The sequence below is a fragment of the Mirounga leonina genome, unplaced genomic scaffold (genome assembly GCF_011800145.1).
Source record: "Mirounga leonina isolate KUSES-001 unplaced genomic scaffold, KU_Mleo_1.0 Mir_413, whole genome shotgun sequence".
NCBI classification, from domain to species: domain Eukaryota; kingdom Metazoa; phylum Chordata; class Mammalia; order Carnivora; family Phocidae; genus Mirounga; species Mirounga leonina.
This window is the reverse complement of record NW_023270734.1, coordinates 1,348,584-1,375,921: the sequence shown is the minus strand read 5'-3', so window position 1 is coordinate 1,375,921 and position 27,338 is coordinate 1,348,584. Positions and strand designations below refer to the sequence as shown.

General features: G+C 45.6%; 1 protein-coding gene and 1 long non-coding RNA gene across 5 annotated transcripts in view; both read right to left on the bottom strand.

The window, feature by feature from the left end:
* Nucleotides 1-3,231: 3,231 nt before the first annotated feature.
* Nucleotides 3,232-7,908, bottom strand: LOC117998432. The gene is made up of 2 exons (XR_004676002.1): nt 5,661-7,908; nt 3,232-3,524 (listed from the first exon to the last, which is right to left on the bottom strand). It is a non-coding gene; the product is annotated as an uncharacterized LOC117998432 (long non-coding RNA).
* A 780-nt stretch (nt 7,909-8,688) lies between these two features.
* Nucleotides 8,689-27,338, bottom strand: part of ZNF438 (zinc finger protein 438) — a 186,523-nt gene continuing 167,873 nt past the window's right edge. For all 4 annotated transcript variants that reach the window (XM_034987187.1, XM_034987189.1, XM_034987188.1 and 1 more), the window contains 2 exons: nt 10,936-12,766; nt 8,689-9,599 (listed from right to left, as the gene is read on the bottom strand). In XM_034987187.1, the coding sequence (XP_034843078.1) occupies nt 8,999-9,599; nt 10,936-12,766 (2,432 nt within the window). In that variant the 3' untranslated portion in view covers nt 8,689-8,998. The remainder of the gene's footprint in view (nt 9,600-10,935; nt 12,767-27,338) is intronic.

Sequence of the window (27,338 nt, the reverse complement as noted above, 5' to 3'; positions counted from 1 at the left end):
TAGTGGGCAGTGCTGCACAGGTGTTAGGAGTTAGTTAGGTGCCCTGCACAGTATTCGCAAAACCCGGGGCCATGTGTTTTGGGGGCCAGAGGGAGGGATGGCGGTGTGGACTTTTGCCTTCCTTGGGGGGTTAGAACTCAACCCTTTGGAAGATGGGCCTCTGCTTGGTGCTCATTTGTGTGAATCCCAAGACAAAAAATAGAACGGGGCTTCCGGGGGGAAGGGAGCAGCTCCTGTCTGGCGTGGGGGGGCGTGTCCGTGTGTGTGTTGAGGGGAGGCAGAGCCTATGTTGGGGGGACCCGCCCCAGGACGGAGCTCGATGCAGGGAGCTCACAAGCAGCGGTGAGGGAGCCCAGAGCTCCATCGAGGGCCACACAAGGGGAGGAAGGAGTTGGGCATGGCACTCAGTGGCTCAGGGGCCTCCCCGCCGGGCTCCCACGGGGCCTGCTCCAGCGTGCGCAGAAAGAGAGGGTAAACACGGGATCAAAGGTCATTGTAAGAACTTGAGGGCTACCTCCCGCCCTTGGGGCCCAATAAAATACGGTGTCGCTGTTGAGGTGGAGGGCACAGCCTCGTGTGGGTGGCTGGATGCACAGCTGGGGCTCCCTCGTTCGTGACCACAGGCGAGGGGTCAAGTGAGCCTGGGGGCAGACCCAGGGCAAGGCCAGCCCCCGCCACCAGGGCAGAAAGCAGGGAGGGCCGGCTGGGAGTGGGAAAGCGGGTCAGCTCCAAGGTGGGGATCTCTGAGCCAGAGATGAGTTGGTTGCATCCATAGTCCCTGGATGGTAGGTTCGTGTCCTGGCCTGGAAAACCACGGGGACACCGTCAATCCTGGCTCGAAAGGGGAGAAATAAGGCAGTCCACGGAGGCTGGGGAGGGGTGAAGATCCTGCATGCTGCAGAGTCAACGGACTTCTTAGTGGTGGTTGGTCTTTTCTGTGGCTTACTTTAATGGTCTTCTAAAAGAATTGCCCACCGAAGATGTTTTCTCAAGGATGTTGATGATGAATCGGACAGAAAATACTGGGATGACTTAAGGGCTTGCTGGGGCCATCCTGGCACCCGGGTCTGGCACACAGTGGGAAATTGGCAGATATTCGCCAATTGGATGCCGTCCTGGTGTGAAAGGTTCACTTCAAACCTCACAGCCTGTTCACGTTCCCGGAGACTCCTGTGGTCCCTGCAAATAGCACCTCCCAGCCACAACGAGTCAAAAGAGAGCAGTTAGCCTGTTTTCCTGAAATACGGTCAAATGCTCTTCCTTCAGAATTAGCTCTTTCTTCCTCCCCCCTCCATCGGCTCTGCCCCCAACTGAAATTCAGAGGCTTCTTCCCTAAGTTAAAAGACTATGAATGCCAGAGTGTGCTGGAGGTCTTACTGGACCTATTTTAAGTTCCTTGTTGTACTAGAAGGTCTTTTGCTATTTTTGAATGGCTTGCCTGCGATCTTGCAGCCCCAAACACTTCCTTATCCCTGGAAGAGAGCAAACCTTGGGTCAAAACAGCATGATTTCCTTCCTACCTACTGTCTCAACTTTTTAGCACTTTGCTCAGTATTGGGACTCAGAGCTTTCTTTTCTGGGACTGTCAACAATGAGGCCAATTAGTGTCCATTATAGCAATGGATTTTGTGATGTGGAAATCTTCCCGATTATAAATGGACTGAAATCCCTGATTAATCCCACAGGACCCAGAAGAGCAGGCATCCTTTGTGAAACTGGTGTAAGCTTCCCCTCTTCAATAATAAAGGCCCTTAGAGTTACACCAATTATTGCTCTAATTATTATTTTCCATGTAAGATGGCAGACATGTTTGAAGTAGTATTTCAGGGCACTGAGGAAAACCAAAGCAAAGCGAAAACATCCAATCATTGGCTAATCCCTGCCAATTTTCTTCTCCCCTCATGCCTTTTATTACCAATGAGAGGGCCAGGTTCTCTTCTGTCTTCTCCGTGTGCAAGTGGAAAAGTACAGCCCAGCAGTGGCGCCTCCTAGGTAAACCCATCTGGCCGGAAGTCCAGAAGCCCTTCCCCGAGCCAGAGGTGCCCCATGCATGCTGGGGGTGTGTCTCTGCCCTCGAACATGGGCACTCAGGAGCTGTGTGTGGATTTGGAATATCCCTGGAGGACCTGTGAATAGTTCCATAAACACTTTTCTGGCAACTTGGGACAGATTTAAGCTGCTATAAAAAGGGGAACCAGACCTGTTTTCTCCAAGCCAACACACTGAAACTAAAAAAGAGGGCCCCCTGAGGAATACACACAGGAGAATGAATTAACTAGGTGTTACCTCTGAATGGTTTGGACCAAGGGACAGCTAAGCGAAAGCGCTGGGGCTCTGCCATGGGGTGGGGGGGCGGTGGTGTTCATCTGCTTCAGTGAGAGACTTGGCCTAATTTCAGAATCTCTCCTTGAAGAGACAATGGGAGGATGAAGATCACTTTGAAGCCCCAGCAGCCCTCTCTTTGACCATGTTCTACCCTCGTGACCCAGTCGTACTGCAGGCCTGGTAAAGCACAGGTTCTCCAGGAAGTGAGGCTGGGAGGAGGAGAGGGTCCTATCCCTATCTTCAGAAAACTGGCCAGTGTGGGCTTCTTCATACAGGACAGGAGAGGGGGCGCGGCTGGAGGGTAGAGGAAAGCTGTTGGTTCCAATGCTATCACACTTTGCCTCTTGTTCAGTCCACGAGATTTTTGCCCCACCGTTTTATGTGACTTTGGGTGAGAAGTCAGAGACAATGGCAAAATCAACCCAAACCCAGAGTCTGCAACCCTAGTCAAGTGAAACTTCGAGAAAGGGTTTCAAACCCCAGTGGCTTTTACTGGGGTGAGCCCGAGCGAGGCAGCAATGTTTCTCCTTGCCCATTTCCGAAGGGGCACTCAAGATCCACCAGGGCATTGCTGGAGAGGCACCCAAGGCCTTCCTAGTGGCCACAGGGTGTCCGAAACCCCCAACCCTAGTCATCCATTTGGCCTGAGGCCACCCTTCAAAGGTCCATCAAATGCATCTTTGTGCAGAGAGAGGAGAGTCCCTCATCAAGCCTCTGGCATCAGGGACCAGAGGAACTGGGGAACAGCCCAGAAAGGCCATGATAGCATAGGGAGGGGTCACAAAGTCTAAAGTCTACAGCAATGTATTTCAGATTGCCTTTTCTTAGTGGGTCAAGAAGTCAATTTAGTGTGAAGTAGCCAACCTTTAAAAAACAACTTAGAAGAGAACATATCAAAATGCAATGTAAATTATTACATTCACTGTATTATTTTCACGAAGTCAAGCTTCCGTCTGGATTACAGGTCTGTCTGTGTGCATATCCATGTGTGTACTGGGTTGAAAAGATGTCTCTGTCACTGTGGATCATTGTCCATGCGGTACTGTTGGGCGGCAGGGGCGCAGCTGAGGAGATGTGCATGGGCCCCAAAGCTGAGGGGTAACACGAATTTTCCTTCCTTCACGATTTGGCTGAGGCCTTCCCAAAAGAGAACAGGAGAGCTACCGCTTAATCTGGTAAAGCCATTTTTTTTTTTCCAGCTGAAAAAAAAAATGCAGCAAAATATTTCAACAAGGCAAAAGTGTGTCCCCCCTTTCCATCTCCCAGTACTCCTTTCCTGAAAAGACCTTCCAGAAATGTCCTGTGCATACACACACATCTATAATCTATCCCTTCTCCTTCTCCCTTTCCTCCTCCATTTAAAAAGCAAACAAGAGCACACTATACATTGTTCTGTACCTTGCTGCCTTCACACATGACCTATTCCAACTCGCGAAGAGCTACATCAGTATTCTACACTCTAGCGCAGTGTTCCATCATACGGTATGCTGTAATGTTTTTTAACCAGATCGGATGGACACGTAAGTTGTGTAAGTTTTCCACGGGTTATCAACTGTGCTGCCATGAACATCCTCACACATCCAACTGTGCACATGCGCACTGATATCAAGAGGATGTATTCCCAGAACTGGAGTTCCTGGATCAAGAAGTCTGTGCAGTTTAGATTCTGCTATGTGTCCAATTTCATTCGCTCCACTGTGACTGTACCAAAATATTACTGGCATTTTGCTGTGTGGACACTGGATCCAGGAGCCCTGCTACCCTGGTATCGCCCCATTGGGGCTTTTCATGATCAAAAAGCTCCTCTCGTGGGGCGCCTGGGTGGCTCAGTTGGTTAAGCAACTGCCTTCGGCTCAGGTCATGATCCTGGAGTCCCAGGATCGAGTCCTGCATCGGGCTCCCTGTTTGGCGGGGAGTCTGCTTCTCCCCCTCCCACTCCCCCGTCTTGTGCTCTCTCTCTCTCAAATTAAAAAAAAAAAAAATCTTTAAAAAAAAAAAAAGCTCCTCTCGCCACATCCTGACCCAGGACTACTGCCCTCTTGCTCTACCCACCTCACCCCACCCTTTAGTTCAAGAAAGAATAAACACCATTCAAAAGCCTTTGTCTTCTTGGATATTTTAACTTTCCTTGGGTGTAACCGTTGTTCAAAAGCCTTGGCTCTATGAATGTCTTATGAAAAACTAAAGTGTGCTTTAATTTAGATTACACTAGGAAAAGGCAGTGTTTTAGTGTCCTAAGAACATATTGCTTCCAGATATAGCCAGAGCTTTGGGATGGTTATGCAGCTCATATGTTTGAACCACCTGGATCTCGTCCATGGCCAAATTTTTGTACTTAGATCTGCATTGCAACTCAGGCAGTAGTCAGATCAGGTTCATTGCTGTTTCTGCAAAAGCCTCTAGAAGATCTGGTGGTCTCTTTACAACTCCGAGTTGGAGATTAAATCCGTATTTAATGATAGAAGGGGAAATCTTTTAATTTTTTTTGTATAGTGCTTAGTGGCTGTTTGGCTTGTCAGAAATGATCTATCATGCTAATTGCTTGTGATTTTGTTTTTGGAACCTACTGAAAGAGGAGATATAGCCATCCTATTATAGGTGAAGTCTTTGCTGCTAAGCTAACCAAGGGGTGGGGGGCAGTTCTGAAGATGGGAGCAAGCTTCATACAGACAGAAAAAATCCTGATTACCTTCACATCAAAATTAGAACAGATCTTTACTTCTCTTTAGTTGTCCCATTTGGTTTCCTTCCATAGATAGCGATTTTTTCCTAGGCTTAGGCAACACGTTGAAACATTTTCTCACTCCAGAGTATGGAAAATATGATGAACCACTAAGCTAACGTCTGCATACTGAACCCAACTTTAAAACGTGCTCACAAAACTGTGGCTGTAGTTTTATGGTGGGGATAACCACGACCATGACCAAATAGGAGATACGATAAACATTTCACCTCGAAAGGAACATTCCCGAAGAGGTGGATATAGTTGAAGTATCTACTGGATTGCACCACAAGCCTAGACAAGCTGCTGATTGTCTAATGTCAGGCAAGTCAGTGTACAGTTGAAGCTAAAAGCCTGTTCTGTTAAACCCCAGTTCATCTTTACTGGGGCAGTTTCTCAGGAGCTCAGTGAAAGAAGGAGACTCCATAAAATATGTACCTAACAAAGCATGTCAGCAGCTTGAATGGAGCAAACCAGTCCAGATCTGAGAATTCTAATAAATAAATGAAGTTGAGCATTTATTGCCAACAATCATGTCACTGGGGCCACAGAAAGCTGAAGCCGTGCAGCTGGGAGGCGGGAGTGTGGAGCCAGAGAAGGTAATGGAACGCACCCAGGTTTGATTATTTATGGCGTGCTGATGAAGAGACAACTTTCCATATGAGGAACAGCTTAGCGGAGGCTCCGTCAAGCTAAACCAGGAAGAGGTCCAGAGAAAGAGAGCGAAACAAAGGAGGGCATGAATAAAAATGACAGCTAATAAAACAATACAAATCTAAAATGCTGTAACCTTCAGAAATAATTTAGGGCCAAAAGAAAAGAAAAAAGTCTCGTTTTGCTGGCTCTGGGACAATTTTCCAAGAAGCAAAAGACATTAAGCAAAATGAGTGTGCTTAATTTAAGACCGAATTTGCCTCTATGCCCTCCCAGCTGTGAGTTCGGTTGCTCCTAAAGCTGGCTTTATTCATGAAAAGGCAAGTGGCAGTTCTGTTTGTATTTAGCTAATGTATCCGCTTTTTTTCCAACAAATATTGATTGTACATTATTCTAATGTCAGGTGCTGGGCCCTTTGGGGCTACATGCTGAACAGAGACAATCCCTGCCTTCAAGAGGCTTATGGTCTGGCGCTGGAAATGGACAAGTCCACTGTCAAGTGCAAGACCCTGGTGGTGCCAGCTAGATCAGGGCCAGGGAGGGGCAGCCACGGGGAGACATACGAGGCCCAGAGTGGAGCCTAGAATGAAAATGACTTCGTGAATTCTGCTTTCTGTATCAAGTAAATCCTCGGCGAGCCTCCATGCAATCCAGATCCCAGCTTGATTACTGAAAAAATAAAATACACATTTTATGCGAAGATGCACATTTCTATGGTTCTGAGTTTTCATTTTTGAATTCTGGACCTGAAGCCTACCTGAGCTGTTTGAAATGGTCTTTCTATGGTGCAACATACCTCTTCTCCAAGGCTGGCCAGAAGCATAATGGGTATCAGCCCCTGGTTCCTACGAGGCCCAAGTGTGCCAGAAGTTTCCTTTGGGTCTCCTTGGCCCTTCACCACAGTGCCTTGAGGCAGGAGCATCCCTTCCATTCTACAGGTGAGGGGATGGAGCCTTGGACAGGTCACCGCTCACGGTCACATGGAGGGAGCAGCACATTTCTACACCTTCCCACCTTTGGGTCAAGGACGTAGGTTGGGACTGAGCCAGTAACACGCCTGTGCCCAAGGAAGGCTTATCAATGAAGACCCACTGGCTCATCAATCTGAGCTGTTCCGAGCCACTTTAGCTGGCGGACTCTCTTTTCTTCCTGGGCCCCCCCTCCCTACTATCAGTAGGAGTCCCTCTCCGTGCCTTTCTTGCTGAAGAAGGGCTACTCTCCAGAAGCCTCTTATCTTAGGTGGCACTGGGGCCATTCCTACTATGATGCGGGGGAGTGTTTCTAGAAGCTGAGAACTAGAACATTCTATTCCAAATGAACCCACACACATAGGCATCCAGTGAGGCCCCTCTGCACTGCACATCTCCTCTCCTAACAAGAGTTTTCTTAAAAATGAGTGCCGACCCCACCCCAAACCGAGGGTTCAGAGCCCTGATGAGACAGGGATCCAGCCAGGCACATCAGCATGGGCCGGTCACACCTCCCTACCTGGGCTGGTGCCCCATTCCTAAGTCTCTCCTTCTTTTTAGAGGCCGTCTATACCCTTAGTGTTGTGCCCTTGCTGTAAGAATCTGTGGTTAAACACTGGCTGTAGGCAGGTGTCTCCACAACCTCGGGGACTCAGACTTTCCTTTCCGTGCCGGGTGGGTGCCCCCTGCCCCCACACCTCTTCCTCATCCACATTCCAGACCCGCTCCTGTGCTTTAGCCAACTAGCCCGTTGCTACTTAGTACCTGAGGACCAAGGAGTCTATGGATTAGAGTTTTGATTCATGGTTTGAATTCAAGTAGGATTTTTGGTTGATCTCCTTTTTAAGTGTCTCCAGACCAATCTTCCCCAAACAAACTAGGTGCTGCACTGAATGGTAAAGCAGTTTCATTACTAACCCAGTTCTACAAGTATCAAACAGTGAAGGTCTGATAGGATCCCTTTTAAACTGGGTAGAGCGTGATCGATCCGTAAACCACGGCAAAATATTTCAGAGGTTTCCACCCTTACCCTCCTATTCTCAAATTTATAAAATGATTTGCAAAAAGGCAAGGATTGAGTTTTCCCTTTCTGGACAATTCGAGCCAAATCATGCTTATGAACACTTGCTTTTAAAACGAGACATTAAAAACAGATGACTTAAGACCCACTAGCTTATCAATTCCAATTCCGTTCCTCCTGCTTAGGCAACTTGCTGTAGCATGGAAAAATGGGCCGCGCTCTGGACAAACGGGGCAGGCCACATGAGCAGCACCTTTGCCCAAAGGCGGAAATTCCAGTTGGACGGCTGCTTACACTCCCCTGTTCTAAGAAAATGATTTTGCAGCCAAGGATGGCCCGGAGCTCCAAATGGCAACTTTTCTGATTCAAGGTCATAGCCCAGGAATTTAAGAGGCAATCATTTACTCTTGACTTTCAAAGTGAACCCTGGGCTTGAAAGACACAGTGGCATCGAAAGCTGATCAGCTAGCGACAACCCTGTGAAGTTCCTTGGGAGGGAGGGCGAGCCGTTCAGACACCTCGCCATCTGGACTGCACCACCTAGTGCACTTTCCAGATAGTAAATTTCCTGGCCTGAAAGACTATTTGGAAAGAACTTTTAACCAAAAAAGTGTTTTTTTATTAGCTGAAGTACTAAAAAAGTTTTGATTACTTTGATATGGAACACTACAGCTGTAAGACTTAACCAACATCTGATCTTCAAGGCAACGTACATTTAAGAAAATAGCAAAATTACAAAAAAAAATCTAAGTCCTGGAAACATGGATTTTCAATTACAGTAGACGCAAACCTTATTAAATGTACTGTTCTGTAGCCTCTCCTACTACACCAGCAAATCTGATAAATATCAACACTATACTACGCTGGAGACTGAACTGGTTTTGCCACCTGGAAACGTATCACATTTGTTGGTCTACTTAAACAGAAACCAGCTGAACAAAATGATATATGCACACACTCAGACACGCTGAAAACAGTATTTGAAGAACAGCCTCTCATTTTTTACAGTTCAATCTCCAAATTTTCATCTTTCTTTTTATTCTCAAGGTCTAGGACACTAACAATTGGTATACAGAATTTTGAAATAAAACTGCATGTGGCTAGAAAAATATACATCGAGGGCATATATATATATATATGTATTTCATAAGAAAATAAAACTATGCACAAAATCACTTGTGCTCATTAATGCTGTTCCTAACTTGTTTGACTTTTATAATTAGGTACCACCCTAGGAACACAAAGCTTTGAGAGAAAGAGCAAGCAAGCAAGCAGCACTCTCCTTAACCCCCTTCCCACCCCAGTATTTCATTGTTCAGTTTTGCCAGAAAGTCCGATCACTCCCTGGTGGGAGAGGGTGTTTAAAATCGTCCACAGCTTGGGAGGGTCCTCACAGTTGTGTTGCTGCTCCCAGTGCAGGAGGAGTTCTTCCTTCCTTGGCAGGATCTGTGTGCACAAGACGCAGTTAAAGCCTGAATGGGACCGAAGTTGGGGGGCGTGGGGGCTGGGACCCGCCCCCGCCTCGCTGGGTCCTGCCTGGGCTCCTTCAGCCTTCCTGAGGATTTCCATATCCTTCTGGGGATGAAGGCAGAGCTGCCTTTTCAGTTTGGGAAATGCGGGGAACTCCTCATCAGGGGGGCCGTGCTTGTTAAGCAGCTTTCTTCTTTCAGGATGCTGTTTCCAGAAAGGAGCAGCGTGTTTCACCAGGTCCTCCTGAGCGCCTCTGCTTCCTGGTAGGATCTCCTCTTGCAGCCGGCCCTGAATTTCCTCTCCGTGGATGTAAAGTAAATGAAACTTGATTTCAGCCAAAGACTGAGCAGTGATCTGACAGCGGCCACATTTGATTTGCAACTTGACTTCATCTGCCTGGGTGAGGAGGAGGTCTTCTTCCAGGCTCGACTTGTTTGCCCTGAAAAGGGGGGAAAACAAGCCAATAGAAGATTTCACAAAAACCACAGACGGAGCTTTTCCTCTCGGACACTCGCCTTCAGGGACCCAAAACACCCCCGCTGAGGAGAAGTTCAGGGGGGCGGGGGAAACAGCACTCGGGGAAGCAGAAGCCACAGGTAACACCAGCCGTCACTCCTGCTTGAGACCACCCAGTTCTCAAGCCCGCAGCGTCCACTGAGGGAAGGGGTGTCTCCCATCCTGTCTCTCCCCAGGGGGGCTAACTACTCTTTGGTGACCAACGAGGTGTCATCAACTCAGGAGCCGGGTAGCAGCAAGTGAAGCATGGCAGGGACCCTGCTGGTTTGGCCACACTATTGCCCTTCCTCACTAACCTTGAGCACAGAAAGCAGTGTGCACATTGTACCTAAAAATCAAAATGTACCACAGGAGACTATGAAGAAGGGGTGGTTTCTTGAGGGAGGCCGCTATATGAGTTAATGAAAGGCACAGATGTCTGCAAGTGGACAGGAATGCCCGAAGAAAAGCAGAGAAACTATAGAAAAACCGGGAAGAAATAGGACGGGTGACCCTGACTTCAACGAATGTGACAGAGGAAGATACAACTGGATAAAGTATCTGGAACAATTAGGACAATTAAGAATGATGAGGGGCAGAGCGTCTAAAGTTAGACAATGTTGAATTTTCCTGGTGCGAATGAGAACGGATTTCAGGGAAACTCCCCCTGTCATCCGGTGGAAAGTGGGCAAACCGAGGGGCACTCCCTTGCATACCCACGGCTCGCAGACTGCTGGTTCCTAACACCCGAAGCCAGGACCCGCACAGGGGAGCAGTGACCCGGGAAACGTTAATCCAGCCTGACAGAAGAACTGGGCAAATGTAAAGGGTTGGGTCCGGGCACCTGAGGGTGTAGTCAGTGTGGGGCATGCAGAGTCCCCACCATGGGTCAGACTGTATTCTGGGGCAAAGGATGGTGTTTAGATATAAATTCTGTGGCCAAAAGTTTGGGGACAGTTACTTTGTAGAGAGCACCGGGAACTATGTGCAGCACTTTACTGCTTCTTATTTCAGATGCCAAAATCCTCCCTTACTCTGTTGTCCCCAGCAGACCTGGAACCTGCCTTACAGGGGTGAGAGTAATGAAACACCATCACTGCTCGGAAACCCAAGAGAAATGAGATGACTCCTTAGAGAACGAGGAGGAAGAGGCGGCTACCTTAGGAAATCTTCACTTGAGGGATGTTTCTACACAGTCACCTTTCTGAATATGACACCTCGCCCTCTTCTCCAAATCCCAAGCGCCCTCCCTGCCGGGCCTCCGTCCCATGAGCACTCACCTCTCCACGGATCCCTCCGGCCCTCGTGCGCTCAGGCCCCTGTTCTTCGGCAGGTCCCCTGGCGGCCGCTCCCCGGGGGAGGGCTCGGTGCTGATGACGACCCGGTGCACTTCTTTTAGATGGCCGAAGTAGACTCTGACGTGGCCGAACACCTTGGCGCAAAACTCGCAGCACACGAGTTTCCTGAGACGGTTCTCACCGTGCTGGAGTTTCATGTGCGTGCTCAGGCTGCCGGGCCGCACGTACGCCTTGCGACAGATCCGACAGCTGTACGGCCGTCTGTCCGTGTGTGTGTTCATGTGGTCTCGGAGATGCTGTTTGAATTGGAAGTGATGGTTGCAGACACGGCACCGGTGCCAAGGCTCCTTGACGCTCGGTAAGCCATTCCGCAGCGCGGAGCTGGGCTTCGCAGAGGCGCCGCCATCCTGCCTCCAGCCCAGATACTTGGGAGCGAGTGAATCATCAAACAGAACGTCCTGTGCCAGGCCGCCGGGCGTGTGGGGCTGGAACACACCTGCTGGAGAAGCCACAGGAGCCAGAGTGGGCACCACGATCACAGGCTTGGGCATAATGCTGCGGTATTTCTTCAGAGCCCCGGGTTTTTGGTCTCTGGGTTCTTGGGGATCGGTTTTCACTCTTTCTTTACTCTCTTTACACTTGTTAATGATACACTTCCTCCTTTTCCCCTGAAATGCCAACATTTCCTCCGGTACCTTTCGTTTTCGTACTCTTCTCTTCGCCGCCCCGCTGTTCAGTTTTGCTTTGTGGCTGAGATCCAGCCTGGTGGCGGGACAAAAAGCACTCTCGCAGGGACTCTGCTTTGACGACTGTGGTGCAGGTGTCTTGCCAACCATTTTGGTGGCTGCCTGAAAGCCTTCCGTGATGGAGAAGGTCTGATCACAGACGGCCCTGAGCCCAGGCAGAGAACCATCTGTGGTGGTAACCCCCGAGGGACCCTTGCACACCTCCGCTGTTCTCATTCTAGCGTACGGGAGGATTGGCAGTTTACCTTTGGGGACTGGAGAGATGAGCTGAACTGTGTTGCCAAAAACAGCTGGTGATAAAATGGTCATGGCTTTTGCAAGATCGACTTGTTCTTTCAGTTTTCCACCGGCAACGGAAGAAGGCTTATTGCAGGTTTTCCTGGTCGCCAAGTTCGCTTTCCCCGAAGTCCTTGCGAGGTCCTGCTTGGCAGAGGGCTCCTCTGGTGTGGATGGTGTCGGGGCGGCAGGAGGGCTCGGATCTCCATGGTCACTGGCCACCGGAGGTGGAGAGTCTCTGGGGCCACCTTGGTTGGCTGGTGGCGCTGAGCTGACGTCGGCTGGGGCTTGGGCTCGTGACGGCGCCTGCTCCAAGGGGCCGGCTTTGTGCGGGGCCTCGGGATGGTCAGGTGGGGTGGGGGACGTTTGGGTTTGGGCAGGAGGTATGCCACCGCCACTCTCAGAGGAACTCCGAACGGGTTTCTTTCTTGATCCTTTGTTATTTCTCGGGGGTTGGTATCGGGGAATAGGCAGTTTAAGGTTTTCAGGCAGCGGCAGTCTGGGCTTCTGGATTGGCTGAGCTGAGGTTACGTGTGGCAAGGCGACGAGAGAAAACGTCCCCTCCTGTCCAGCAACCTGCATCAGAGCATAATTTTGGGCGGGCACCCCCAGGGGCTTGGTGTTGCTGGAGGGTCCTGGATTCACCTGCTCGGGGAGTGACGGGGAATGGCAGGATAGCAGTCTGGACGTTAGGACTTTGGGCACGATTTTTGGCGCAATGGTCCTAAACTGACTCTTACTCTGCAAACCTTTCCCACTCTGAATCTTTCCAGAAGGGATGTGTGATTCGCCTGCAATGACAATACAATATAAAAAGTCACTCTTGTGTTGCTGTCCTACTGTGGAGAGTTTACTCACCTGCAGTGCACTCCCAGGCCCACCCCGGCCCTTCTGGGCGAAATCCTGTGTTCCTCGAGACCCAGCCTTAAAGTCTACTCCTGTCCACCTTCCCAGGGGCTGATTAGTCTCCGCTATGGTTCCAAGGCCCCCAGGATAACACTGACCATTTTCTGTAATAATTTATCTGTTTGTGAGTCCCCACCACTCAACACAGAGCTTCTCGAGAGCTGGCCTCTGTCTTTCCCAAACTGTTTTCCACAAGTTCACCTTCTCCATGTACCTAGTTCCGGTTCCTGATCTCCTTTCCTGACCTCCCACGCTGCAAAGACTCTCCTCTGGTATGTTCTGCTGTGTATTTCACTTATTTTAGGGACACGTCTTGTTTTCCCGATTAAGCTGTGAGAGGGGAAAGCCTATATTTAATCCATATCCATATGTCCCACTGTATCTTCAGTATGAAACAAGCGTTTCTTGTATCAAGCTCATTTCTCTCTCACTTTCAGGACACACCATTTGACCCACGAGCAGTGGGTTGTTTTGCACAGTGGAGGAAGGAATTCCAGACTGAATGCTAGCTTTGTTGCTATTTCCCACCTGACTTGTGAATTTCTTCTCACACCTTTCAAACTGTTTATGTGTGCTTTTGCAATTAAATCACAGCATTAAAAAGGCTGATGTGACACCTTAAAAAATGCTGAAGAAAAACAAAATGATACAAAATGATAAGATACGGAGACAACATAAAAAATGCATGAATCACATAAAAAGCACCTGCTGGGACACTAATAGGAATAATTTTAACTGATAACAGTAATACTTCCTACTCCTGGGATGTATTAGGTTAACGAAAGAGCAATTACAACTACTCTAAGAGAATAACTAAGGCAACATTTCAATGCACCGCTTCTAAGAACTGAATCATCTTTTTTATTCCCCCGAAACCTCAAGGTCATCAGGTCTGACTGTGGAAGAGCTCCCCTTTTCTAAGTGCCTCATTTTAGTCAAACTTCATTCCCACTCCCACTTTAGTCAAACTTCATACCCACGCCACTCTAGGGATTGGCTATGACAGTCCCACATCCCCTTTCTAAAACCTTCGGGGCCAGATGTATTTTGCGATTTATACTTTAAATTTTAGAAAAGTAATAAGATGCATAAACCACCTGTTATGGAAACATCCAGCAGGGTCTGCAGAGCACCCAAATTAAACCTCTTACCACTTCTGTAGTAAAACAGATGAGTATTCGCAAAACAGTGGGACAAAGGAAGATTTTTTAAAATTGTCTCACTTGGTTCAGGTATTGCCTCTGAATGAGTTTTGGTATCCAACTTTTGATAAGATTTTCTGTTTTCTGAGCTTTTGAGATTTCAGAGTTGTGGATAAAGGACCGAAGGGCTGCTTGGGGGATACCAAGGACACAAAGATGAATGGCACAGTTTCTGCCTTTGGAAGCTGACAATTAAAATATTTTTTAAATCAGCCTAGATTTTAAGGTCTACAGTTATCAAACCTAACAATTTTAACAGAAAGCTGTTTCTTTTGGCAAAAATGACACTCCTCACGTAAATAAGTAGGACAGTAGGAATAAGGGTGAAATGTATACTGACCAACTTGTTTTAGAAAGTAATCACTCTTTGGTGACGAAGAAGTATGTTAAAAACACATTTCACGTGGCAGCTTGCATTAGAGTAAGAAGAGAAATGATGAGGACAACGTTCTGGAAAAACTCAGGCTGGGATAATTGTGTGACCTGCTGGGATCCTTTTTAGCTTTGTTTCCATGAAGTTCATGTGTAAATAAACAGGCCAATCACCTCACAACAGTCTCCCAAATGGGTCTGCCACATTGGCTTCTTCTTCCTACATACTTTGATTTATTTTCTGGTTCTATATTTATGGCTTTTAAATTTAAATGTCTTTCATTTTATGCCTTATCTTCTCATTTTGTGGAAGAAGTACTGAAGTAAGTTGTAAAGAAATATGTTAAATCAGGATTGAGTTTACAAAAAGCTTAATGCTATTGAGAGCTCTTGGTTGCTTGAAGACAAGGCTTATTAAATAATTACATTAGTGATAATAATGGTCTTGGCATCTACACAACAAATTGATTAGGGAGGAAGAGGAGAGAAAACATGGGGTCCTTTAGATCCACTTCATACTCTAACTAAGCACAGAAGAACTGGAAGAAAGGCTGCTTTGTCCCTCATCAGTCATAAATCCTCTTCAATAACATGTGACAATACTACATCACAGAACAAGACACATTACCTCACTCATTTGCTCAAAACTGTCCAACGGCTCTTTATCTCAGAGCTGGAGCCAAAGTCCTTGCAATGGCGTGAAAGGCCTCATGCTATGCGGCTCCTGGGAACCTCTCTGACCGACTTCCTCCGTTGGCTACCCTCCAGTCACGGTGGCCTCTTTGCTCTTCCTTCCAGGTGCCACACACCTGCTTCCTTAGCCTCTGCACTTGCTGTGCTCACTGCCAGGACCCACCTCCTTCCTCCAGATAAATCCCCGGTACTTGCTGCAGCGTTTCCTTCAAGTCTGGTCAAATGGCTTCTTCCCAAGGAGCTCTTCTCTGACCACCTGAATTGAAACTACCCCCATTCTGAACTCCCTACCCCCTTTCCTATTGTAATTTTCTCTAGCACATTGGCTCCATCTCCCAGATTACATTATGGGCCACTGCCTTCCCTCACTGAAGTGGATCTCTTGAGGGCAGAGTCTGTCTCCAGGGTCTAGAAGAGTGTTGGGCATGTGGCAGAAATGTCATAATTATAATTATAATTACTTGTTGAAGTCGTAAGTGGTAATTAAGTGATTCACGGCTGAAATAAAGAATTTACAGATTCAGCTTAGAAAACTGTCTTAAAAAAAAAAAAAGGAAGGGGGCCACAGTTTAAAAGCAAACTTTAACTTTTCCAGGTTTTTAAAATTAAAAAAGGAGAGGATCTATGTCCAGAAAAAAATTTTTTTTCAATTTAATTTCACTGCCAGAATAAGAAACTGGGTTAGCATCATGATAAAACCCTTTAATATAAAGGGGATCGGTGAGGCCCGCTGACTAACCATCTGAGGGAGTAAGAGAGAACAGTAAATTATGCTGCTCGGGAACAAGATAACACAGAGCAACAAGCAAGCTCTGAAGAAGAAACTGCTTTTGAAAAAAACAGACATCCACAGAGGGGCAAAGTGGGGAATGAAGAGAGAAGAAACAACTGGAAATGGAAAAACTGAACCTCAGAGGCAGAGAATGGTGATGTCAACATGAAGAAGACCAGAAATAACAAAGACCAGAAGGTACAGCTGAAGCAACAACCCGTGGTCAAGGTCACTTCAAAGCCTCTGAAGATTTAAGTTGGGAAGGGGCTTCCTATTTTTTATGACCAAGTGTAAGAAAGCAACCTTCTGACAGTGAAGGTTTCCAGAAATGAAACTAGATATACTTTAGAGAGCCATCCAAAAGGGAGCAAGCTAATTATGATGCATTTAAAGTTAATGTGCTTTGATTGATCTTCAAAAGTTTTTACGTTACAGTGGAAATAAAATCACACAGGAAGAACACCGTCATTCAAAGGAAAAGGAGGCCACTGTGATCTGGGAACAGAGGGAAGCTTTTGGCTCTGGCTGGGGTACGTGGCTGCCCCAGCGCGGGAGAACACTGAGCGGTGAGCAGCCCGGGCAGCCTGCAGCGACAGTTCAAGGTACCATGTATGACGTCTGCCAGACGGAGTCAACTCTCAAGTTTGCTGCAATTCAAAGAAGTGGATCTGGGGGTAGAACCATTGATAAGTTGTCTTCGTAATCAATAATTACAGGGTAATCACAAGAAATCTGTGGGGTGAAAGATAGGGCCTTACTGGATAAATGTAACCTTGTCATGCTGGCCTAGATCTATCAGGAAGTATGGACAAGGGTGAGGGTGTCCAGGAAGGTGGTGTTGGCATCCCTCTTCCCAGAACCATTAATGATGGAGCGACACGGAATGGGGTGATGCATTAGAAGAAATGTAAGGCAGGACAAGGTCCCCAAAGAGAAGAAAAGTAACCCCTAGGAATTACTTAAATATGTCCAGCAACAGGGACATCATAAAATAACCATCCAACCATCCAATGTAATGCTATGCAACAGTAAGATAGAAAGGTGAGCTAGACCGATCTGGAATATTCTCCAAGGCGTGAGATGTATAGTGTGCTATCACATGGATTAAAAAAAAATAGTGAGGGCGCCTGGGTGGCTCAGATGGTTAAGCGTCTGCCTTCCGCTCAGGTCATGATCTCAGGGTCCTGGGATCGAGTCCCGCATCGGGCTCCCTGCTCAGTGCAGAGCCTGCTTCTCCCTCTCCCTCTGCCGCTCCCTCTGCTTGTGCTCTTCTGTCTATCTCTCTGTCAAATAAATAAATAAAATCTTTAAAAAAAAAAATAGTGAGGCACACACACACAAATATATTTCTGCTATGCACAGAATATCCCTGAAGGGAAGCAAAAGAAACTGGCCTCGATGGTGGCCTTTGGGTTGGGGGGCATGGGAAATGAAGCGGTCAGGATGGGACATATGCTTCTCTTCCACTGAACACTCCCTGTGCCCGGCACACAGGAGGTGCTCGCCAATATCTGTTGGATGAATGCAAGGAAAATGAGGTTTCCCTTCTGAATGTGTTTTTAAAACGGGTACCTTTGGAGATAAGTCACGGTGGGTAGGTATGTGTCTGCATAAATGAGTGTGTCTAGATTACATACAGACTGTCTGTTTTCTGTTTTCCTTGTCTTAAAAGAACAAGAATTGCTAACAATGAGGGAAGTAATCTGATAATTTGACAGGCCGTGCATAACTGTCCTCCAAAGTTAAACACTGAGAAGTACTAGAGCTCATTACTTCCCAAGGACAATGAGAGTCCTGAGAATTGTTCCCGCAAACCCTGGGTTCTTTAGGATAAAACAAGGCAATTTGCAATAAAGGTCAGTTATGCTAGAATAACTACAGGGTTTTGTTTGTTTGTTTGTTTTTTTAAGTAGTTTGAACAATAGGAGTCCGTAGAGAAGCTGAAAATGCCGTAAACTTTTTAAAACTCTAAAACATGAGGACGGCGTGACTGTAGGAAGTCTTTCTTGGCAATGCAGCCACAACAGTGGTTTGCTTCACACGCATTTACAAGGCCTCCCCAGATGGTGTGATCTAAAACCCCTCCCCTGTCACCTACTGAATTATAGATCTCAAAGAACTGTGCACTAAATAATGAGAAGTAGAAATTTCCAGTGACATTCATAATTTCTGGAAATCCTGCAAAATTTCCCATAACACAGTTAAAGAGACTCACAGGACTCTCAGGCACTAAACATGGACTTTTATTAACTGAAAACATAAAAGGCTCACTCAGTAAAATTAATTTTGTGCAATTATACAACGTGAAACTTAATATTAGGATTTTAAATATGGGCTGTTTTTACTACGTTAAGCGTATTAAAAATAACTATTTTGCAAAGTGACATTTACAGTTGGTGAAAAGTTGCTGGAACTATGGATTAGAGGAAAACATGGAGGTCTGGAGTCCTTATTATGGGCTGGGATCTGTGCTAGGTCTTTTCATTGAGCCCTCACACAAATGTTGCAAGTAACTTATTGTCCCCTTTTCACAGATTAAGAAAAATGAGACTTGAGGAAGTTAAGTAATTGCCAAAGTCCACGCCACGCAGATCCGTCCCACTCTGATTTGAAGCAGTGACCTTCCCCTCCTTCATTCTCCCCACAAAGGGGCTACATTATAAACAAAGTTGTCCTAATTAACTACAAGATATAATGCTATCTCTGAATTTTAAGGAGAGGAAAAAAAGGGAAACTTGAAATAGAAATGGCCTGTCATACCCCAAAACTTTGGTTACCATTAAATGAGACTTTCTGAAAGCCCACTCATTAAAGAGAATTCATGAAAAATTAATAGTCATTTGAAGGTTAAAGCAGATTTTTTAAAGTTGAACTTGCCCTTAACTATCCACAGGACTCTGACAAGTCCAATAAAGTTGCCAGATCCTACTTGTTTGGAGAAGGTACAATGTGTGTCTCCTCCTCCAACACCACCAAAGGACCGGTATGATAGGCGTCAGTTGCAGGCAGAGACAGCAGAGGGAAGAATGAGGGCTTGATGGTACTAAGTGCCAACATGAGAGCCAGCTTGATCACAGTCCCACAACAAGGCCTAGACAATACTAAGTAAGAGACAAGCACAAGGGCGGGTGATTCTGTAGATGGCTGTAATCATCAACTCCCTCATTTCCCCTGGCAGAACCAAGGCCTGCTCTGTGGCTTGAGTGAAGTTGGTTCCCCTCATCCCTTCGTTGGTTTGGGCACAGTTCCATTACCCCATCTGTTTGGGACCCCCAGGCCTTCTGCTGAGCATGGAGTAGGGAGCAGGCGGAGAGACGAGAGGCCCAGCTCTTGAAACGGGCTCCCCAGACCTAGGCTCAGAACACAAGTGCTGCCAGAGTCTTAGCCACAAAAGAGCCAAAACTTTCAGATGTTGTTTAGGTTTTAATTTTATTAAACTGAAAAACCCTATTTTTAATTTTATTTGCTGGCATCCCTGTTCTCCCTTTCCCTTGGCTTTCAAATGATAAATTCCAGCTGGGGTTCAAACTGTTTTCCAAGATGGTCTCTGGTTAAAACAAATATGGTAAAACCCTGGAGAAGTATGAGATAAAAGAAACAGCTCATAACACAAGGGAGCTCAACTTAATTTTGTTGAAAAACCTATAAACACATTGAGCCGTTGCCTACCCTCTCCCCAAGGCACCGCCCAGCCTCTGCAGCAACAGAATCAACAGGAATTTCTTCAGCACTGACTACAGACTACACTGTAGAATGTACTGGCAAAAGGCACAGAGTTGTTTTGTGTCTAAGGACTCAGGATGCCAAATATCATTTCTAGTCCACTTATGTGGAGCACTAAGAGTCGTAGAGTCAGTACATCTAGGACCCAGATTTCAGGCAATCTGATACCATACAAAGGAAATAGGTACTTCCCCAATCGGGTATCTTGTATCCAGAGTCCAGTTTTGTTTGTTCTGCTTGCACACTTCCTGCTCTGCAGAGCCACACTCTCTGCTAACGCCTTCTCCTCCCCCCTACCCCGTAATAACACCCCCAGTAACAGCCAGGCACCCTCCCTGCAGCACAGGCCTGTGAGAGCTGTCCTGCCAGACCGTGAATTTATTGCCTCACTTAGCAAGAAAAGTAATGCTTGCTTTCTGAGCACCGGAGTTTCTTTACTTCCTAGCACTTATCAAATACTTTACATGCACTGTGTCATTGAATCGCCGCAAAAACCTGAGTTAGAAATTTCTGTTCAGGGGCTCCTGGGTGGTGCAGTTGGTTAAGCATCTGACTCTTGACTTCAGCTCAGGTCCTGATCTGCGTGGATATTTTCTCCCTCTGCCCTTTTCCCTGCTTGTGTGCACGTGTGTGCTTTCATTTGCTCTTCAATCAATCAATCAATCAATCTTAAAAAAAAATTACTGCTAAGTACTTTTTATAGATCAAGATTTCGAAGCTGGTTCAGTAACAGTGCTGGAACTCAAACCCTGGCCCAGTGGACATGCTGACTGAGCTATTACACATGGTGATGGCCTCTATCGTGGTCACCAGCGAAAACATGGGGTTTGGGGTTCAGACAGATGTGGTTTCAGCTCCTGGCTCTGTCTCGTGGCTTGGGAAAGTCACTCTCTGAGCCTAACTGTCCTCATTTATGAAATGGGCATAAGAGTATCTTGCTGCAAAGGTCACAGTCAGGATTAAATGGAAAAAGTACCCATGAAGGTGCCAGGATAGTGCCTACCACAGTTAGATGCTCAGCAGACATTAGTCTTTCACTTTCTCTTGACAAGAAGTATACGAAGTTCCTGACAGTTATTTGTGGTGGAAGACCAAAAAATGCACAAATCTTGAATGCTAATCATATGGAAATAGTACCGAATCCTTGAACTTATGTTTCTTTTTTGAAAGGTAAATAAAGGAAAGAGGGAAGGAATGGCTATTATTTGTGAATAATGGTCCCAATAAAACTGTAAAGCATTTTTTCTTTCATGCTGCTCTTGGCTCTCCAGCCATCTCTTCGGCAGCTCGACCTTCCCCACATCTCATCTATCCTATCACCCCCTCTTCCTCCCTGCCCCCAAATTTTCCATCCCAGTTGACAAAGTGCTAATCAGATGAACAACTGTAGTGAATGGGAGTTAACATATGTGCATTTTAAAGAGCTGTTTTACTGGGACACTCTTCCCTGCTTTTGTTTATATTGAGTATAGATGCTAATTGTTGTTCTCAACCCTGGCCAGGAAGAAAGCCACTCCCCTAGTAGTAGACCTTTCAGGGGTGGGGCTGATGAGCCCAGGTCTCAGTGGCCCTGGGAGGGAAAGGGCCTAGAGCAGAACTAGGGATGCTGGGCCCAGCCCTGCAGGACCCTGAGAGCCATAGCCATGTGATTTTGCATTTCAGGAGAGAAAATATCTTCTCACAGAGGATAGGGACAGGTCAACTGCAGTTTTGAAAGCACTTTCTTGAAGATTTCAGTGTTTTGGTGACGGAATCATTAAGAAAAAAGTTTAAGACAGCTTAAGAAAAGATAGAAAGAAAAGGTGGGCACCGAAAGAGGAGCCCATAAAATTGAATAAATTAGACATGTAAATATATCAGGAAGCAAGAGGAAACAAGCATTCTTTATGGAAGAATTTAAAAGCCAATTACCTAAAACGTTAATGGCACTAAAAGGAAAACTAATACAACAGGGTTTGTTAAGTTCAAGTAACTAATTATTCTTTTTGGACCGCATAATTCATGTCCCAAATGAAAAGAAAATGTAAAAAGCTTTATCATTTAAAATACATTTTAATAATCCTCCATTTCAATGAATTTCTCCTTCATTTTAATTATCAGTCCTTATTTCTGGGAGGAATTTTTGATTTCAAGTGCTTCTGATGAAAAGCAGTTGAGAACTATATGAAATCTTTTAATTTTTAATACATTTAGAAAGATAAAGTTATTAATCTTTTTGGCCAAAAAAAAATTATAACATACACAAGATTTTATTCATTATTACAAAACAGTCAATTTCGTATCTTCACCCAAATCTAAGAATGACTGGGTAGCATGAAAATGTAACTGAAAGCTTATGATCTATGGGGGACACAAAGCAAGACAAATAGAAACTTTTGAAATGCTTTATTAATCCCATTCTCCCATTCTTCTTATTTTTTCTTTTTAAGAATTTATTTATTTACAGAGAGAGAGAGTGAGAGAACACAAGCGGGGGAACAGCAGAGGGAGAGGGAGAAGCAGGTTCCCGCTGGGCAGGGAGCCCAATGCGGGGCTCGATCCCAGAACCCTGGGATCATGACCTGAGCCGAAGGCAGTCACTTAACCAACTGAGCCACCCAGGCGCTCCATCTCCCATTCTTCTTCTTATTGTTAACATTAACTGGAATTATTAAGATTCAGTTGGGTCACATAGTTGAAATTGACCTTGATAACAACTTCTTCCAGGTAAAGACATTTGATGTCCTACCCCTAGTAGCAAACATCTGTGCACACTGTCTTTCCAGGAGAATCTGGCATTTTCTGAGTCAGTTGGTTTTTCAACACAATGGATGGGCAAGGAAACATCTGCAGAAGAGCTTTCATAAGCCGCACGGATATCTCATGGAGAGAACTCTTCACCAACAAATTAAAAACGGGCCCCTTCTTTTTAATCTTATATTTTAATATCAGTTGGAACGGTTAAGTATCTGGGATGAGTAACAAGATGACAGTTGGTGAAGAAAACCTTTTCCTTAGTGGGATAAACAGAAAGATAAGGTTTCAACATGAGAATGTGCAGTCAGTTGGAACAATTAAACCAGGACACAGGGGCGCCTGGGTGGCTCAGTTGTTAAGCATCTGCCTTCGGCTCGGGTCATGATCCCCGGGTCCTGGGATCAAGCCCCACATCGGGCTCCCTGCTCGGCAGGAAGCCTGCTTCTCCCTCTCCCACTCCCCCTGCTTGTGTTCCCTCTCTCACTGTCTCTCTCTGTCAAATAAATAAATAAAATCTTTAAAAAAAAAAACAAACAACCAGGACACATGCAGAAGGCTCTTTGGTCAAAATACCATGATTATGAAACCAAAGCGGAAGAGATCACAGTATGGTTAAAAGCAAGGGACTGGAATCACAAAGATAGTTTTATACTGTGATTTCAAGGGTAGATTTACTTTATAGAATGGGCATTTTTAAGGAGCATGCAAACTGTAACTGTTCCACTGCTTTATAGTACATTTTTACATATGTTTTGTTTTCACTTCTGATTTATCTTCAACTCACAGTGATTTATAACCCTTTTTGCTGCAAGTTTTTCTCTATCTCAGCTTTTATGTCAAATAGTTCATGATTTTTTTTTTTTAAAGATTTTATTTATTTATTTGAGACAGAGAGAATGAGAGAGAGACAGCACATGAGAGGGGGGAGGGTCAGAGGGAGAAGCAGGCTCCCCGCCGAGCAGGGAGCCCGATGCGGGACTCGATCCCGGGACTCCAGGATCATGACCTGAGCCGAAGGCAGTCGCTTAACCAACTGAGCCACCCAGGCGCCCTAGTTCATGATTTGTAAGTGCAAATGCACAGGACTGTGTATTCCTTTGTCATGTGGATTATTATTTCCTAAAACTCCTGCTTGGTAAGTCTTGACTGTTAATTATTTCTTAGTGAAGACACACCTTGATTAATATAGAGAGACCACCTAGAATACAGTCACACTGAAAAAAATAGAGAAAGACAATAAAGCAGCAGGTGCCCACTGGTACTGAGGTAACTGCATGAGCGGTGGTTACCTTTGTGAAACGGACCAGATTGGTTGTGTAGGAGTTAACCGGCAAATACAGACTCTGAGATGCAGCTGAGGTAATCAGATGCCGACCTGAGCTACTACAGAGAGCGAAATCATCAGAGCTGGAAAGCTGTGGAACCACTCTGGGATCTTTTCCTTGTGAATTCTGCCCTGCTTCTCCTCCATCAACACCTTTATTGTTATTTGGATGGCAATGACAAAGTCTGGTTGAAGGAACATGTACTCTCATCTACACGTTAGAAACATGTCAGAGTTAGCTCTCCATCTTCCCTGAAGAGATGCAGTGAATTATGCAGTCCACCTGTATTCCCTTTTTCTCAAGGCTCTGCACATTTGTATGTGTGTGTATGTAGGTAGATGACCCCTGGTTCTGGAGGCTAATGGCTGACCATCCATGGACACTGACAGCATATGCTGGGTTCACCCCACTGCTATCTCCCTATGGCACGTACCCTACCTGGTCCCACACTGTGCTCTCCACTCCCACTGTTTGCTGCCTAGTGCTGAGAAATCCAATGACTGAACACTGAAGAACATTACAAATTTAAAGTTCCCAGTGTCAAACTGCAGACCTATTCCACAATCTTGTCTTTTATCCCTAAGAGACTCCCTTCAGTTCCTCACTGGGGCTAGCTCAGGTTTCTCCCATTGCTTTTCTGAAGCACTCCCCCTCTCCCCCACCCCCACCTTATCCCCGTGTCTCTCTCTCTTGCCAATGATTTTTGGCATTGACTTTGCAATGGATGAAATGTTTGTGTTTCCCTAAAAGTCGTATGTTGAAATCCTAATGCCCCAGCATAATGGTATTAAAAGGTGGGGCCACTGGAAGATAATTAGGTCATGAGGGTAGAACCCTTATGAACAGGATTAATGTCTTCATAAAAGAGACCCCAAAGAACTCTCTTGCCTTCTTTGTGAGAATACAATGAAAAGATTGTTTGCAACCCAGAAGAGGGCTCTGAAGGGGAGCAGAATACATGACACCACATATGCTACTCTGGCATGTGGATTATTTTGAGTGAAGGCAATCAAGACCCAGAAGACTCAAGAAAAACTTTTACCTCTTCCTAACTACCTAAAAGAATTTTGCTAGGGGGCCTGGCTCAGAGAGAGGCCTATTACCAAAGATAACTGTTATCTGAATAACCTATCTGTATGACAGGGCAAACATCCAATTACCAAACATCTGCTCTTCTTATCATCCTATGAATTACCCTCCTCCTTTTTGGAGCCCCAGCCCCCTATCCCATTCCTTAGCTCAGGATGGCCTATAAACCTCAATTGCCCAACCTGTCTTTGGGTCACACTGTTTTTGTGGGGCCTCCATTCAGACATAATTAAATTTGTTTTTCTCTTGTCCTATATTAGTTTTATTATTAGGTCAGCCAAAGAACCAAAAAGGGTCGGGGAAAAATTTTTCCTCCACGACAGCAGTCCCCAGAATCTGACCATGCTGGACCCTGATCTTGTACTTTCAGCCTCCAGAATTGTGAGATATAGATTTCTCTTGTTTATAAGCCACTTATTCTATGGTACTTTGCTATAGCAGCCTGGAGAGACTAAGACCTTGTGGACAAAGAGAAGTCATCAAGTAGAAACTCATTTACTGTTCCTTCTTTCTATTTCTAAATTCTTATATGTAATTAAACAACACAAATAAATTTACCTATTCTGGGGTGAGGGGAAAGGAGGGAGAAGCACTGTTACTCTAAACATACAATTCATCTACCTCAAGTCCTGAGACACTAAAATGTGAAAAAAATGTGCATTTTAGAATAAGGAAATAGGAGTATTTCCAACCCTGTTCTGCACCCCATGCTTCTCTCCAGGCCCCTTGTGATGCCTCAGGGATCCTCTAACATTGGTGAGCTCCCAGCGTTCCCTGACCATCCTATCTAGAAGTACCTGCTCAGCCCCATGAGATCACCTGTTGTTTCTTTCTCTACTCTAACTGTCCTTCATTATAATGATACTATATTATGTCTCCTCCTGCTAGAATATAAGCTCCAAGCAAGCAGGAGCTTATTTTGTTCACTGCCAAGACCTAGGTCCCCAGATCAGTATCTGGTACACAGCTATTGCACAATATGTTATTCACCAAATGAGTGAACTATTAACTCTCAACTGTACTGTCTTGCTTTCTCCTTTGCTTTTGCTGAACACAAAAATATAAAATCCAAAACCCCAATAAAGAGTATTTGGGCTCTCTCTATCTTCTCTTCAGGCTACTGCCCTATCTCCTTTCTTTTCTTCATGAGAAAATTTAATAGTAGTTAGTGTATATGGTCCCTGTCTCTACTCAACTTCTATTCATCCCTCAATCCCCTATCCCCTTAAATTCCATTGTGTAGAGGCACCTGGGTGGCTCAGTCATTAATCGTCTGCCTTTGGCTCAGGTCATGATCCCAGGGTCCTAGGATGGAGCCCACATCGGTCTACTTGCTCAGTGGGGAGCCTGCTTCTCCCTCTCCCACTCCCCCTGCTTGTGTTCCTGCTCTCGCTCTCTCTCCGTCAAATAAATAAAATCTTTAAAAAAAAAAAAAATTCCATTGTGTAGTACTAACATGTCCTTCTGTCAGGAGTCAGATTGGATGCTTAATGGATTATATCTCACTTAATCCTCCACCAACTCTCAATATTAACATCTCTAGTCTATAGACACAGAAACTGAGTATTTCTTGTAAGGGCACAAGGTTGGTAAGTGAGAGTTCGATTTGAACCCAGGTCTGTCTGGAACCAAAGCTGTTACATTCCAACACACTGAACTTATTACTAAGGTGTTTTGTAATTTATCTATTTGCCTGTCAGTCTCCTCTGGTGGCTGGTGAGTGCCACATAATAGGAATCCATAACATCGTTGCTGGAGAGACAGTTAATACACAGAGTGATTCCCTTCAGTCCTGACTCTTGCCTGGGTGGCCTTCTTTTGCAAAGCTTCTGGCAATCAGGCTCACACCAAAATGTAATTTTTTTAAAGCAACAATTACACAAGTACTGACTTAAAGTAGTTTTTTATGATATGCAAAAATGAAGAAAAAAATCATTACAAAGGTCTTTTATAATTTTAGAGATAATATAGATAATATAGGTTTTCTAATCCTATACCTTTGCAATGGAAGTCATTGAAGAACATTGGGACTGAATAAAAACGTCTAAAAATGCTGAAAGAATTTCTGAATTCCTCATGTGGCAAGTCCTGCCCCTTTAATAAACTTGATCAAACATCAGTGCTGTGGCCTATAGTTTGGATTTGTGGGATTTTCCTTTTTTGGTGGGGCGGGGGGGGGGGGGGGGAGTTCCTCAGGGAAAAGCAAACAAATTACATCACACATAAGAAGGAGGGCAGAGGTCTGGCTTTGGTTCTTCCTTTTGCTACTGGAATGGGTCTGAGCAAGATAATAATCCTTAATGGCCTTTAGTTGCTTCCTTTAACAAGAAAGGATTACACTGGATCATCACTTCTCAAAGTGTGGTCTGCCAACCCTGGGAAGGGTCCCAACACTGTCTTCTCATTCTAATAACAAGATGCCATTTCCCTTTTCCAGTGCGTTGACCTTTGCATCTGTTGCACTGATGAGACAAAAGGGAGAACTGGGTCAAACTGCTCTGGTGCCTTAGCCTGAATTTAGGCAGTGAGAGCAAACTGTCCACAC